Source organism: Protomyctophum bolini (assembly GCF_963924005.1).
Source record: "Protomyctophum bolini genome assembly, chromosome: 6".
NCBI classification, from domain to species: domain Eukaryota; kingdom Metazoa; phylum Chordata; class Actinopteri; order Myctophiformes; family Myctophidae; genus Protomyctophum; species Protomyctophum bolini.
Genome location: NC_137867.1, coordinates 26,382,505 through 26,399,028, shown reverse-complemented (window position 1 = coordinate 26,399,028; position 16,524 = coordinate 26,382,505). Strand labels below are relative to the sequence as shown.

General features: G+C 41.3%; 1 protein-coding gene across 2 annotated transcripts; it reads right to left on the bottom strand.

Moving 5' to 3' along the window:
- Positions 1-694: 694 nt before the first annotated feature.
- gramd2b (GRAM domain containing 2B) lies at positions 695-14,970 on the bottom strand. 2 transcript variants are annotated; one of them, XM_080765959.1, is made up of 15 exons: positions 14,789-14,970; positions 14,280-14,393; positions 13,397-13,484; positions 10,828-10,897; positions 8,877-8,980; positions 7,789-7,884; positions 7,520-7,591; positions 6,816-6,902; positions 6,581-6,692; positions 5,894-6,034; positions 5,550-5,634; positions 5,263-5,367; positions 4,175-4,256; positions 2,689-2,764; positions 695-2,071 (listed from the first exon to the last, which is right to left on the bottom strand). In XM_080765959.1, the coding sequence occupies exons 1-14, from the start codon at positions 14,884-14,886 to the stop codon at positions 2,723-2,725; spliced, it is 1,296 nt and encodes a 431-aa protein (XP_080622085.1). In that variant the 5' UTR covers positions 14,887-14,970; the 3' UTR covers positions 695-2,071; positions 2,689-2,722. The 2 variants fall into 2 exon arrangements, with proteins under 2 accessions (XP_080622085.1, XP_080622084.1); XM_080765958.1 differs by having other exon boundaries at positions 695-2,764.
- Between the last annotated feature and the right edge of the window lie 1,554 nt (positions 14,971-16,524).

Sequence of the window (16,524 nt, the reverse complement as noted above, 5' to 3'; positions counted from 1 at the left end):
TGGCCATCATTTGTTGACTACCAGTTACCATAGCAACATCAAACCACATCCTGGGTAGCAGATAGTGTTACAGGAAGAGCATTGGAATTGAATCTCTCTAGTTACAGATCACAATGGCTGATTTATGTTAAATTAAAACGCTGACTAACAAGATTGGGTATCAAATGTTTTTCTTGACTTGCCTTTGTGAAATGTGCCATAAAAAATGCACTGCTTATTATTTGAAATTTTGAATCAGTGTGATAGTGTCAAAATGTTACAAAATAAATTGAATGATTGGTTTTTTTCTACCAATACCAATTTTCAAGTTATATTAAGGCATAAAAAGCATCAAAATGTATATGTATAATGTATATATTAAATAGTTTGCTCTAATCTGATTAGTTAGCTATTTTCTACACACGCTAGAGTAGTGGAGTAACCTGACTCTGCCAGATGGGGCAGCAGAGAGTACACAGGGTTCCCCCCCTCCTGTGTACTCTCTGCTGCCCAGTCAGGTTAGTAGTGAACTGAAGAAGACCATGCCATAGGAACGTTTCTCTAAATTGAAAATAAAATAAATATTTATGTAGAATCTGTGAATGCGCCCATAATTCGTTAATCCAACAATGAAGTCCCATCAGTAGTTCATGTCACAGCGACAGCGTAAATTCGACCAAGCAGATCAGGCTAATGAAAACTTGAGACCTTTTAGCAGTTCTGCAGTCCTTTATTTTCTTTCAGTATAGTCATAAATCATGCAATGCATTTCAAGTGCAATTGTCAGAATGACCAATGGAGAAAAAGATAAAACTACAAAACATAAAAAATAAGAATAAAACAAGCAGAAAACAAACCTCAAATGTCGAGCTATAAGGCTGTCCTTTACACCGGGCCCCGGGGGTTCTCAACCTGTGGGTCACGACCCCTTTTGCATAGATAACTACATTCAACTAGCACAACTCAAAATATCACAATTAAACTCGTTAAAAGAATAGTCCAACCAATAAGGTACTAAAAAGCTTTTACCTCATACTGCAAAAGAACGCTACCGCACTTGGCACATTTCTTCTAGAACCCCTCCAGAAAAGGAGTTGGAATGGTCCATGAATACTTTGCCATATCAGAAATACTAACATTCAACAGAGGAGAGAGGTGACAAACAATTCATTTCATGTTCAACAAATAAATGTCATAGTAAAATATAGCACTCTGCCATGTTTTAATGTTTGTTAAAAAGATAGTTGTGCACGAACACTTCAGGCACAGGATATCCCTGTAAAATAGAATGTAGGGAAGCACGCAAATCTCAAAAAATTCTATACGGGTAGCGTGCTGAACAAAAATACGTACAGTTTAGAAGGAAGTAAATCCTCTGCACATCGATCTTAAGCTCCAAATTAATGCCCTTTATTATAGGTACCTGTTTATTTAATGAAGAGCATAAAAACAGGATATCCATGTGACGCGTACTGTTTAGCTTTAATTCGTCTGTTTCATGCCTGATTTAGTTACATGACTGACTGTCAACAGTGCCATAATGGGCCGTAACGGACAGCCTTGGATCACATATTGTACACATTGGGCCCGATTAAAATCTAACACTACTGTAATTTCTCTCTGTGCATACTGAAATGTCAGGCACAGTACATCTTGAAAACTAAGAAGCACTTCATGAGAAGACTGAACAGGGTTTCCATCAATCATGAAAAATTTGTTTAAGGCTCTGTGTAAATAGGCTGAGTAAAACAATGGAAACAAGCTATAGGCTTTCTTGTGTTTATGTAGTGTGTTGGTGGTTGAAAAACTGGGTAAACATTATGCTGATAGGCTTAGGCTTATCCAGCAGTGAAAAACAGCTACAGGACACCTGAACAAAATGTAATTGATTTTTTTTAAAGATCTTTGGGGCGTACGGCAAATAGCAGCCAACCACCATGGAAACTTAGGTTTGATTCATCTGCGGTGCCTCTGGCTTGGCAGGTCGCTCAAACAAACACCATTGACTGTTCGCTAGTGGGAAGTCGGACTCGGCAGGGGAGGGTGTTCTCTGTGACTGCACTAGTGACTCCTAAAGGTGCGGAGGGTGTGCCTGTTCACAGGGAGCAGAGTTGGGAGTGACAGCATTTTCCCAGCAAAACTCTGAACTATCAGGTGAAAAGAAGCGGCTGGCAAGTGTATCACAGAAGAGACATGGTTGTCTGCACCCTCTCCAGACCAAATAGTAAGGGTTGGCAGTTACATTGACTATACACAGGTATACACGAAAGGAATTTACAATTACTTATATTGGGGAGAAAAAGATGAATTGATTAATGAATATACTGTAAAAGTTATAATGGAAAGGTCTACAGTTTTGTGTTATGTCAAAGTGTCCTTAAAGGCTTTAATTACGATACTGTAACTCCTACTTTGCTGGCTTACTTTAGGGTGTGTCAAGTGAAATACAGAAACTTGATCCACTGCATTTCCATTATTATGCAAACTGAGTACAAACATGAAGAAATACAGATCATGTCTACTGTAACAACACTATTTTTTATACATTCTTGGGTATTCTCAATTCCCAGTCTTCACCTGATGAACTGAATACTGTGGTATACAGCAACTGTCAATATAGCTACTGTAAAATCAGCACATGAAACTAAAACAATTTGTGAACTTGCAATAGGCAAAATTCAAATGCCACCAACCAGTTTAAGTTCTCACCAAGGTAGAAAAACTGTTTGAGGCATTTCATTGGCTAATTTGCTTCATCCAGCAGTCTCTGGAGATTCCTCTGCACCTGATTGAGAATGACAAATTATCAGTCAATCAATTGTTCCTCCTCCCCCAGTCAGTCAACAGGCTAATAGACAGTAGCTGACAATCAAACACTACCACTAACACACAGACTAACCAATGCAGTAACAGAGAAAAACATGTTAGACAGATATGCCTGATTTATACTTAGTTGTGTGCCAGTGTCTCGTACGGGAAATGGCAGATGTACACGCTCACTATGCACCGTGCTTCCATGAATTGTGAGCTTGTAGATCTGCTATTTCAGTGCAAGACACGATATGCAACTAGGTATAAATCAGGCTAGTGTGCATGCAGACAATCAGTCTAAATGAAATGTGACAGTCATGACAGCACTGAGTAGACAGACAAGTGACCCTAAAAATAAGATGACTAAATGCAGAGCTCTCTCTCTCTAAGCAGATCACTGACTATAAATGTTTGATTAACAGGAACAGTCCTTGCCTCAGGTTTCTCATGGGTATAAGTGGACTTGTCCAAAGGTGTAATTCTAATATTAGCTCATAGTGAGTGTGTGCTTTCACATACTGATGTCTGCAGTGCTCTGCACCACAACAATCCAATGTCTCCTTCTAGTATCATATTCATAGATAAGATGCATCATTTTTACCAAGCAAGTTGCAACATCAAAAGGGTTGTGCATATAAGTGTAAATTAAGCTTAAAGCTATATTGTCTTATACATAGTTGTTTGTCTTCTCCTGGACCTCTATTCATTATTATTTATTGTCTCTTATACATAGTTGTTTGTCTTCTCCTGGACCTCTATTCATTATTATTTATTTGTGCCGTGATGTGTTTAGTATTTGTGTTGTAATGTTCTGTTTGTCCATTGTGTTTATATCCTTGACGTTTATCTGAGAAACATGTCAACAAGACAGAGAGGCAATAGCAACTGTAACTACTGCTGATGCCAGAGGACATAATATGTATTATCCGCGTGGCCAGGGGAGATAACGTACCTTTAAGCTTCAGTGGGCTTTTAAGCTTCAGGCAGGGTTACTTGTCAACCAGCAGGTGTCATAATAGGCCTACCTGACTCCATTGTGGAGTAGGCAGGTGTGGAGGTGTGTCTGACTTGACCAGGAAGTGAGACCACATTTTCATGACAACTTTGGTCATGAACAATCATGACTAAAATATCAGAAAACACATATTGTACACAGAAAACCCCCAGGGAAGTGTTTCTTGTGTCCTACACATCATTAAAATAAGATCTGGTTGCAAAAGGGTTGAAGTGGCCCTTTAAGGTTTGTGAAAATCACTACCTGTTTCTATCCTTAAAGGTTTTGAAGATTCAGATCAACAGTTAAAAGAATGTATCACTATATGAGCACTGATCCAGCCGTGATGACAGACTAACATACAGGAAGACAAAGGGACCATGTACTAACCTTCTCCAGCTTCATCAGGTTGAGGCTGAGTTCCGAGTAGATCTCTGCATTTACCTCAGGTCGTAGATACTCTGAGATACTTCTGAAACGCAAAGTATGAATTCAAGTTAAAAATGAAAACATAATACGTAAAGAAATTAACTTCCAAGTATAAAGGAAGTATGGATCACACAATTTATCTATTGGTTCCATTGCTGATCATTTAATTGAATACAGCACTTAGCACACTAACAGTATACAGCAACAACACCAACAAAAGGGGGAAAGAATAAAATGCCAAGCAATAACACAGCTCAGGTGTAGTACATGATCTATGAAGCCATATAGTGACCTGGGAGGTTTGTGCGTCGTTTAGGCACTGACTGAAGTGATCTTAACACAAATCCTGTGATTTGACTCCTGTCTAAGGAGTATAAGATGAGCTATGGGGTTGGTCATGGTGTGTGAATTGTAGTGAGCTAGGACACCAGAATCCCTCATTGGGCCCGAAGGTTGACCCGCAAAGAAAGTGATATGCTTGTCAGGCTCAGTGCAAATCTCTAGACTCGCAGAGGTTGTGGGTTTGAATCCACCGTGATGTTTTTCCGACTGTCACCTCATGCAATCCTATGGGCTGAGGCTGTCACTCAGCAGGGAGTGTTGGGCGTTGGTAGGTCGAAGGCTGAATAAACATTTTATGCAATGATGTTTCTTCAGAGATCCAAGGAGGTTGCTTAGGAATTGGAAGCATCCAAAACTCCAACACTTCACCTTACCACTGTGGTTCGATCACTGCCAACCTGATTCTCCTCTCTAAAGGAAACATTTCTCAGAATCCTGCAAAAGACGTCACAATTTATGTCTTTAACCCCATCGGCCTGACCCCATCAGGCCGATTGGGGTCATTGTTGTAAAAGCAATGCAAACAACTTCCAATCCCTGGTGAAATTTTAATAATGCTACCAGTATTTCAGCCCTTAATTGGGTTTTAAACCCCTAAATATCATGTTAGAAAATGATGACGTTTTTGCTCATATCTTGAAACGATATCAGGCCTGACTCTTTGTGAACCGTAAGGACCTAGGTGCTTGTTGCCGGTGTGATCTTACTCGTCCTGTGTGAGGTCCGTGATGGACCCCAGTGAGGTCAGTCTCTGTTCTAGTGAGATGATCTTAAGAGCCATGTAACAGGAGGACAGCACCAGAATGAACACTCTGAAGAAACACACACACACACACACACACACACACACACACACACACACACACACACACACACACACACACACACACACACACACACACACACACACACACAGGCTTACATGAATACATATAAACATGATACCTGAATTACAGATAAAGAATAGAAAGAATAATGAAACTTTTAAACTCACAAAAACAGGTAGACAAGCAGCAGTGTGTTGAGAGACACTGGTTTCAGAGTCCTACTGTCAATCACAACGTCTGCTACTTTTGTAGCTGTGAAATGTAAAACGAGGATTATACCACTGGTTACTGTGTTGTATGGGGCTGTTAACTAATGTGGTAACATGTAAGCTAGTTATAGGAACATGCTGCTGTCTTGTTTTATTTTGTTTTCATTACTGTAAAGGCCTTTTCAAACGGGCAGCATGTGGCGACAGGTCTGCTCCAGCATTTACTCAAAAAACATTTTCACTTGTATAACAAAGTAATTCTACAGGTATAGTATAGTATTGTTACTTCTTGGACTACTGACCAGTGTAGTGTGCTTCCTGCTGCTTGGTGTCAGCATTCTGTGGGTTGTGTGGTTGGTGGTTCACTTTGTGTTCTGTGTGATCTGCAGATGGAGGGCTCTCTCCCTGCTTTAGCACCTCCAGGAACGGAGGGACAGGAAACCCTATGCACACCAAATAACAATAATATATATACAAGGTGTTGTGAGCTTGTAGATCGGCTATTTTCACAATTTTATATTGTGAAAGATTATATATTTATCATGTTCAAATATGATTATTTTGGGGGGTTCCAAGTTCAAATAGGATTATTTTGGGGCGGTTCCCAGTTCAAATATGATTATTTTGGGGAGGTTCCCAGTTCAAATATGATTATTTTGGGGCGGTTCCCAGTTCAAATATGATTATTTTGGGGCGGTTCCCAGTTCAAATATGATTATTTTGGGGAGGTTCCCAGTTCAAATATGATTATTTTGGGGCGGTTCCCAGTTCAAATATGATTATTTTGGGGAGGTTCCCAGTTCAAATATGATTATTTTGGGGAGGTTCCCAGTTCAAATATGATTATTTTAGGGCGGTTCCCAGTTCAAATATGATTATTTTGGGGGGGTTGTGATGTGAAAAGGTTGAGAGACACTGATCTACTGATATGTGATCCATTATGTATTATGCTGTGCATAATGGTTTTCAGAGCAGGAGGTTTACTGTACCTGGTAGTTTTTCATAGTCCGGTGTCTGGCTATCAGAGCTACTGCTCTCCTCTGTGTCCTGCCGTCTGCGTCTCACCGTTCCGTCTAGGTCACTAAAATCACCAGGAAAATTCTACAAAAACATACGGTCAGTTATAGTTAGTTCACTGAGAACTATCTCCTCTCCTTCTGTGTTATGTGTACTTTGTGTAGATCACATTGATGGTGTGAACGGTATGTGTTGTGTTCTGCTGACCATAGGGAAGTGAGGTGAGCGTGGTGACCTCTGACTTCTGAAGCTGCTCTCTGCTGAGGGGACAGGGCTGCTGCACGGGCTCTTTTCCTGGACAAACATAATATCGTTGCTGTCGGGTGGAAATCCTTGTATGTCCAAAACCGTTCCTTTTTTATTCTCATTTTCGTAACATTCGGCGATCTACAAACTCGACAAGGTATTGCAACACGACGCGTTGTGAGCTTGCATATCTGCTATTTTTACAATTTTGTGTGACACAGACACAGACACACTTGTATGATGAAGTAGGGCATTCTTATGAAAAGAAACGTTGAAATATGGATATACGAGGTTTCTGCCCGACAGCAATGATAATAATAATATAGTAGTAATAATAAATATGAATGAATAATAAACCAAATAAAATAGAAGGCATACAAAATGCATAAAAGGAGAAAAGCAATAATAGAAGAGTGGCAATAAGAAAGGACTTGGCGTAAAAGCACATTTTCAGAAGTGAAAAAATGACTGACGTGTGATGTTGCTGGCAGGGAACAATATGCTACTTTGCTTAAGGAAAGAAATCCGCCAATCCACCTTCCCCAAAATAAGACCACAGTGTTTCTTTGCAACCATAACTCCTCCCTGTGTAAATTGATATATATTGTATCTGTATGTTATATTGGTATCATGCTTTACAGATACAGTATGTGGACAGCTGCTACCTCCAGGTGTAGACAGGATGACATCAGGTACTTGTAGGTGTTGTCTCTTGACAGGAAAGACACAAACACATGCTGCAGGGGAGGACAAATGCATGTTTAGTATTTAGTGCTTAATGTTTTGACCTGAAGTAAAGCAGTTACAGAATATAGCTAGAGTAAGTTTCAACATCAATGGGATACAAAAATATATTGTGCTGAATGACAATGGTTAATGGACAGCTACTACTAATAATGTTAACACATCTCTCCATCAGACACTGTATTCTTACCCTGTCATTTGTTGTAGCAATCACCAGGGCATTTGGCACCAGAATGGCAGTTTTAGTCTTTTTAATGTTAGTGACAGCTTCCACTGGGATGGCAATCTGGAAGAGAGAATTAGGTAGCAGCTTTAAACTGGTGTGGATGAAACATTCACACGTTTCCTGAGTATGCACAGATGTTGCAGATGCACTCATGCAGCATGTCGGTATAGCTTTATACACATCTACTGTAACTACAGTACTAGTTCTGACTAGTTATTCATTCCATACACAAAGTGGCTGAAATCGAAATGTATATATTTATGGACTAATTATAGTCATGCATCTTGACATAGTGACTTAAGACACTATGGCAAGACTGGGCTGTTAGGGGTCAAGTGTCTTGTTCAGCAACACTACAACACATACTGTACTCTACCCAGTCAGTATACTGGGTGATCCTGGAGGCAAATCAGCAACATTGAGATTCCCAGATGGTCTCTCTACCCACTTAAAGTAGCTATACTGACTCCTAATACTAAACAACCACATAGACATTTATATTTAATTTGATTCAATGCTATTTTAACAAATAGTTGTAAGAGTAAACATTGAGTCCAGTTATGTAACCCTACAAATACTTTGCTATCTTTGACATAGACTTTGGAGTGGTAGCACCAACAAAGTTGTCATGAATAAATCCATCTACATGGCATGGTGTTCTTGGTGACACCAGTAGTGTCATTGCTGTAACTTGGTATGTGGTATGTGATGCTGTTGCTGCAGGGTGAACTATGGGTAGCATTATAGTATAATGGATTCCTTACAGCCCCCCACCCCAAATCACCACTAGCCCCCACTGGAGGGAACATAGGGTCTGTTTTGGAATGAGGGAACATAGGGCTGAGGGAACTTGGTTACGGTCCCTACTTCTCCACTCCACATTATTTGAAATCGTTAAGTTATCTTATCAGACAACTCAACCTCAGGCTTTAATGCATAAATATGTCGTATGTGTCTTTGCCAGAGACCGAGATGGGCAACATTAACAGCCTTAATTCTATGCCTTGTCAATCTAGATTTTGAGCTGACTTACTGTATGCTACATACTGTACCTTTGTGTCTTTACCAAACACCTTAGAATGGAAGCAGATCCAGTTGTCTGAGACAAATAGTCTTCCTTGATACAGGATGTCTTTCTGGAGGGCACAGGTATAACCTGATACACAGAGAAAAGTACACATCCTTTTACACAATAGTTCTATAAACTACCAAATTGATTGTAGACTTGAGAGAGCCAATGAACTACTCACTATAAAATCAAAAGCCAAGTAAAACAATACTGTACCAGATTGATTAAGGCAAAGTAAGTAAGTGTTGTTGTAGAGATGCAATTGAAAAACAAATTATTGACAAGATGTCACAGTCTCTTCTCCCTGGCTACATCTGTCTCATCTTCAAACCACAACTGTCGCTCTACTCCAGCCACATTTCCTTCAACCACTCTAACTTGCAATTCTTCACTAAGCCACCAGATGCCCTCACATATTCCTCCTTTCCATATTACTTGACCGCTTCTCCCATCTACACACAACAGTTTCCACTTTGTCTCAGCAGCACTGCAGTCACCTGAGCTATTCCAAGCACTAATCACTAATTATAGATGCTCACTTCCACTGTCCCCTGCCAGATTGTAACTGCTGTTACCTCTTCATGTCTTAGCTCTCAACAAGCCTCTGTCCTTGTAGTCTGTTTCCGGTTATCTGAGCCCTGCCAAGTGTCATTACTGCTTCATGTCTTAGCTCTCTCATCTCTGTCCTTGTACATTTTCCGGTTACCTGAGTGCAGCTTCAGCCCCTGTATTTATGTTCAGTGTTTCGGGTTACCTGAGTCTTGTCTCTGGAACCTGTTTTGCCTGCCTCACCTGCATGTTTTGACCTTTTGCCTGTCTTGGGATATGGCATTGTTGCGTGCTCCATTTCTGGCCTTTGTTGGATTGGTTTTGACCAATTGTAAATACGGAAAGGACAGGTGCACAATTTTCTTAGTCCGTCAATTCTGTCTGGTAGATTCATCAGGCCAGACGTTTGATGGAATATTAAAGCAATAAGCCACGTGAGGTCTCAGGTTACCGTGAATTTTATAATGGCTGGGAGGGTAGAAGACCCTCCGCTATCACGTCGGGTCTACCTACGACTCTCAGCCATTATAAAATCCACGGTAACCTGAGACCTCGCGTGGGTTATTGCTTTTCTAAAACGGTTACAAACATATAGCAATATTAACCTAATAAAACTATTAAATTCACAAAAGTAGCTACGCTTTGCGCCCACCAGAGCGAGCCACACTTCCTTGTTTTGTGACGGGAGAATAGCGCTTGATGTTGCTGGGAATGATATAAAGTGATTGAAGGTGTGTATTAACGTGGATTTTAACCAGCCAATCGGAATCAAGTATTGTGACTAACCGTTTTAGAACACACATTTTACCATGTTAATTGACTTCCAACACTGCAAACCTCCGGGAACTGAAAAGAAGCTTGTCAATACTCTCTCTTCTTTACATCAGTGGTTTTCAAACTGGGGTCCGGGACCCCTAGGGGTCCTTGAGGGGCTTCCAGGGGCTCCCCAGAAATTGTGCACTCACTGAGTTATGGGGAAGTTATGGGAGCTTCCCCACCTGCACCTCATTCCCTAAACAAACCCTCACTACTAAGTCTTACAGTATACAAGTAATAATTCTTACATGGATATTATATTTCATGTGTATGCCAGGCAGCACACTATTCCCTCTTTATGAGACGGTACTGTACATGTACAGTCATGTGGCCCAAATAATATACTATAGTATAAAGCCAAACTGTGCCACACGTAGACTTGTGTGTTCATCAATGGAAAAATTATCTTCTTGAAATTGCTCATAAAGTAGGCCTACCCAAATCAGCATACACTATTACATTTCTCATTCAGTGTTTAACACACAACTAATAACAGTTTAATACACAATCGTTGAATCTTTCATGTGGTATTTAAGGTAGAACTGATCACTTTCTCATAAAAGGCTTACTCTGTCTGAGTTGTTCCTCTTTGCAGATCTCCTTAAATATTTTATGGTACTGGGAGTTGGTCTTAGACAGCTGAAACACAACACACAACATTAAAGTGCAAAGCCATAGTTTCAGGAATGTCAGCATGCTGATTAACCCCTCGCCCCCTCCACGCATGTGCACGCACGCACGCACGCACGCACGCACGCACGCACGCACGCACGCACGCACGCACGCACGCACGCACACACACACACACACACACACACACACACACACACACACACACAAATGCTTTATTTGCATCTGGCATTTTCATGATTTAGCATAAGATTCAAATATTACAGATTGCTTAATTTAACAATACAACTATTATCTTCTCCTCCACACAGATTGAGCAGAATATTACAGCTGTTCGAGCTTTTTCTTTGAAGGACCAGCTATTTTTAAGACAATATTAGCAAGTGAATGGACATGGCAAACATCAACACTGTCAGACTATGCAGACATAACCTTAGTCAGTTTCACTGAGAACGTGAGAAGGCTTGTTGCAAAATGCAGGTCAAATACTGTAACCAACTGTTTCTGCAGGATCAGGGGTGTGCTCCAAGCAGGATTAGCGAGTGAACTGGATCTGTTCAGACAGAATTTAGGGAAGTCCTTTTCAGGGAAATAATTACTCTACTGAGAGTCTACTCTGTCTGTTACTATGGCAACTTATGCCCTGAAACTAACCTGCTGCTGGGCAGGTTAACTTGAGCTGAAACTAACCTGCTGCTGGGCACGTTAACTTGAGCTGAAACTAACCTGCTGGGAAGGTTAACTTGAGCTAAATAGTAAATAATGTGACCTCAGTGGTGTTTGGTCACTGGAGGCAGTACACTTTAGTGTGAACTTTGATTTGACCATGTAGGGCAGTGCTATTCAATTGGCGGCCCGCGGGCCGTGCCCCCTTGTGGCCCCTGGAAGATTTTTTTTTGAATAATAAGAGGGCTAATAAAAGTTACAGGTATGGTGTGTGCGATATTAATTGTGAGATTACCATAATGACGGTAATCATTAAAGGACCACTTTTCAACCTATCTTCATATAATAGGTCCTCACTAATAATCATGATAAAATGGCACGTCTGTGTCACATAGGAGGGCTGTGGGCAGTTCAGAAACCCACCCAACAGTGACATCAATGGAGAATCCAAGCTAATAGAAACTGCAGGCTTTCTAGTCCTGAAAAGTTGCAATGGCGAAAATGGAAGCCATCATTCTCACGATAATAAACACTGTTAGGGTCCATTTGGTTCCATTTGTACACTCTCAGAGTTAATACAGACCCATAAGGGTCCATTTGGTTCCAAACCATCATTTCCCTGGGGACCCCCTGGAACTGCCTCAAGGACCCTGGGGGTCCCCGGACCCCGAACCCCACTTTGGGAATCACTGCTCTATGTAATCTGATCTTTATAGTCTGATAAACTATTCTCACGTAAATAAATCTTGTTTAAAAAACAATCTGCCTAACGATGATGTCACTGGTGGTCGTGGACGGGTTTCTGAACTGTCCACAGCAGAGTGTGTGTGTGTGTGTGTGTGTGTGTGTGTGTGTGTGTGTGTGTGTGTGTGTGTGTGTGTGTGTGTGTGTGTGTGTGTGTGTGTGTGTGTGTGTGTGTGTGTGTGTGTGTGTGTCCAGCTGATGGTCGTTAATGTCAAAGCAATGCTGTTTATGCACTGTCAAATAGGTCTAGGCCTACATCTATTCTAAGGTAGCATATACGTATACATATTATCCTGCTCATTACTGTGCGGAAATATACATAAATCTTCGTGTTTGAGCACAAAAAGCATTTTGAGAACCCACACATTTCCGCGCTTCGCGCGCACACTGTGCGGCCCCCCACACACAATCATTCTACATTTGTGGCCCCCGGCCTAATCTAATTGAATACCCCTGATGTATGGCATGTCCTTTTCTGAAGAACCCAGTGAATATTTGACACTCAAATTATTTGAGAGTTTAAAGCACAAAGGGATGACTATAAATTCTAGCTAGACAACCCGGAGGAAGACCTTCATGAGCACTATGGTTTACTTTTTCAAGGCAACCTACAGTATCACTGTATCATTCATCTCAATAACATTTCAAATATGAAAATGTCACTCATTGTGGTTTTGGTAAAAGATAAATGGTGCATTTATATAGCGCCTTTATCCAAGGCGCTTTACATAGATTGTGCATTCCATTCACACACCGATGGCGGCTGACAAAACCATGCAAGGCACCAACCAGCACATCAAGAGCAATTAGGGGTTCAGAGTCTTGCTCAAGGACACTTCGACAGTAACTCTAGGGGAGCCCGGGTTCAAACTGCCAACCTTGCGTTTACCATCAAGCCACTCTACCCACCGCCGGCAGTTTTCTACGACTACAACTCAACAGTTGTTAAAATGTGCTAATTGGTATCAAAGCATCAACCTACTGTATATGAAAATATAGATCTAGTAGATTATGTCAATATGAATGTCAAACTAATGCCACAATTTATCAGTGAACCTTGTAAATGAACTGATGTGGGCCATGATAGAGACACCATACCTGACTGTAGTGAGACTTCTTTCTTTCTATCTTGGTATCAGGGTCAGGCTGGACCTGAGTCAGCAGTGAGTGGTCAAAGGTCTTCGACCTTTAGGCAAACAGATAGGCCTATTGTAGAATCAATGGGTTTTAAGACCCACAACAACATGGAGTCTGGCATTTCAAAACAACAATTAGATCATTTAAGGATTTCAAACACAAGTGCCCATAGTCAATTTGATTTATACTCTGGGCAAAGTCGATTGATTATTTGTTTGTTTGTTTATTTAGGCTATTTATTTGTTTGTTTGTTTGTTTATGTATGTGTTTTGTATCCTGTGTCAGTGTATGCCACTATGCCTACAGGTATGTAGCCTGTGTCAGTGTATGCCACTATGCCTACAGTATGTAGCCTGTGTCAGTGTATGCCACTATGCCTACATAGTCTGGTAGCCAAAAAGTGAACCCGGACATGTTGAGTACTAGAAATGTTTAGTATGGGTCCCAAGCATGTAGAAACTGCCGGATGCTAACTTGCATAATGTTGAGCATATTATGCCAAAAGTGGCATAATATGTGACCATACCATTAACAACCTAAAATATTCAAAATTTCATCATGCTTTATCTAGCATATGTGATGTGTCAAACTAGGGGGTTTTCATGATGCTGAATCCATTCCAAACATTATAGTTTAGCAAAAAAACACACGCATCATGAAAACCCCCTAGTTTGACACATCACATGCTACATAAAGCATGATGAAATTTTGAATATTTTGCCTTCTATAGGCTGTAATTATGCTCTATATTAATAATATATTATGCACTAGACTAACTAGACTAACAGGCTACAGGCTACAGTGTATGCCACTATGCCTACAGGTAGCCTATAGGTATGCCTACCTGACTAGGGCAGGCTTCCTCCTGGTGTTTTCGGTTTGGTCCGGATCCGTCTGGAGGTGTTGGTGCTCTGCCTCTGACAGCAGCACTCTCCTGGGCCCGTTCTCTGCATCCGACCTATGGGGAACAAATTATTAAAGTATGCATTTGTGTTGTGGCTGACTGACGGCGCAATTGCAGTAGCCGCCCTATAGTATACTGTAGGTCGTCGAACGTTGAACAAAATAACCCGGTCCCGCAGAGCAGAGCCAGTCAGAGTTCAAATCCCCCCCCCCCCCCAAAGAAAACGCAACAGGTAGACGCTGCGTGAACAAAGTGCCGACTGCCGAATATCTCAGGCAGCTGTTATTTTTTTACTGTCGCCTACGCGCAATGAAACGATAACATTAGGCTACACTACAATATACCTACCGGTATCAGCGGTATGTTATTATTAAGGCTTCGTGTGGGTTGAAGTGAAACCTTGAAACCCTGCCTATATCAAGTTACAAATTAAGTTACAAAACACTCACTGGCAGTAGTCCCCGGTGTCGTTCTTCGCGTTTCCTTTGCTACATTTCTTGGCCTCGTCCTCCTGTCCCGTTTGCAGGCTAACTGACGGTTCCGTCATAACTGTCCCGCTACAGCTTTTACCATGAGAACGAAGTAGAGGAGCAGCGCGAAGACAGACAGCAGTGTGTAAGTGAGAGGTCCCGCTCCCTCCTCCCCTTCACCTGCCCCATGGTCTCACTCACACACTGTCTGCTGCTCTAGCCTCTCAGGTATCACAACCAATCACACGACAGTGGAACAGTGCGTGTGTATATTGCGTGCAGCGTGAGCGTGAGGAAGACAGGGACTCAGAGAGTGAAGCCTACTGGCTACTGCACATAGTTCTCAAACAAAGTGGGGCCCATCTCGACCCCCAGGGGTCCTTGAGGGGGATCCAGGGGGTCCCCAGATAAATGATTGATAGTTAGGATTCAGGAAAGATGCATGGACCATATATATAATATAACCTGTCCATTCTATTTGGGTCCACTATACACTCTTATCTGAGTTATGGGGTGAACTGTGGCCTAATGCATAACAAACTGGTGGTTCTTGAAATATTGAAATGACAAATTAAGTTTGATAACCAGAATCACTGGAGGCCTAGGCCTACCGTATATGGCACATGCAGGGCACATTGCACAAGTTGGACCTTAATTCTTTGAAAGTTATCAGGCTTTAATTTGGCTGCCTGAGGCTGAGATGATAAATTGTTGTGCTCTTCTGCTTTGATCTTCTATTCACTGTGCTCCATATGGTTAAAGTTTCCCTCGCTTTAGAAGGTTTTTATATGGTTCAGAAAAACATGGGTCTGGTCTGGATCATGAAGAGTTAACACCCATCATCTCCTTTGTGTGTGTGTGTGTGTGTGTGTGTGTGTGTGTGTGTGTGTGTGTGTGTGTGTGTGTGTGTGTGTGTTCATGTCTGCCTGTATTTGAATGTGAGGGTGCGGTAAAAGGTGGTAATATGAGCCACCTGAGCCAGGGTTACTAGGCCACATTGAGTGTAGGAACATAAACATCGTGTTATGGAGATTCACACTCTCCTCTGTACTACTGTATTGTACCGTGTGAGTAGACCATGCCTTCTCAGAACCACACTATTATCTGTTCATGTTCTCCCTCCCTTTCTCTCTGCTTACTCAATAAATACACATGCACGCATGGATGCGTGAACACACACACACACACACACACACACACACACACACACACACACACACACACACATACACACTATGCACATACTTCGCATGTGCCTATCTTCTTGCCCCGTTATGTTTGTTTACTGACTGTACTCACTGTCCTCCTGACTGACAAAGTCCTCTCCTCTGTCTGTTGCCTGTAATATGTTCTTATACACGTGCCACAGAAAACTTTGAAACGCACAATAAGGGTGAGACAGTGAAACTAACTAACTAACTAATTACTGTATGATTATTACAACTCTAATTACTGTATTAATTGTATCTCTTGTCACTGTGCTTAATCTGTAACACAATTCACTGGCTTTGAAACACCAAAACTGTCCTTTAAACTCTCATGCATGTTTAATCGGTGATGCCATTTGTTGTACAAGATGACGTTTCATCAGATTCTTCTTGAGAAACACTGATGGAATATGTGTTGCTATGGCAATAACTATAATGGCATACACATATAATTACATACATATACCCATTATACACAGTACATGCATGTACTGTATGTATTTATAA

What these genes read in the sequence shown, in the direction of transcription:
- gramd2b (XM_080765958.1), bottom strand. Translation starts at nt 14,886, where the DNA reads ATGACGGAACCGTCAGTTAGCCTGCAAACGGGACAGGAGGACGAGGCC. An exon ending in GCTCACCTCACTTCCCTATG is followed by an intron (nt 6,693 to 6,815) that starts GTCAGCAGAACA and finishes ATGTTTTTGTAG; the next exon opens with AATTTTCCTGGTGATTTTAG. An exon ending in ACGGACCTCACACAGGACGA is followed by an intron (nt 4,257 to 5,262) that starts GTAAGATCACAC and finishes TTTGCGTTTCAG; the next exon opens with AAGTATCTCAGAGTATCTAC.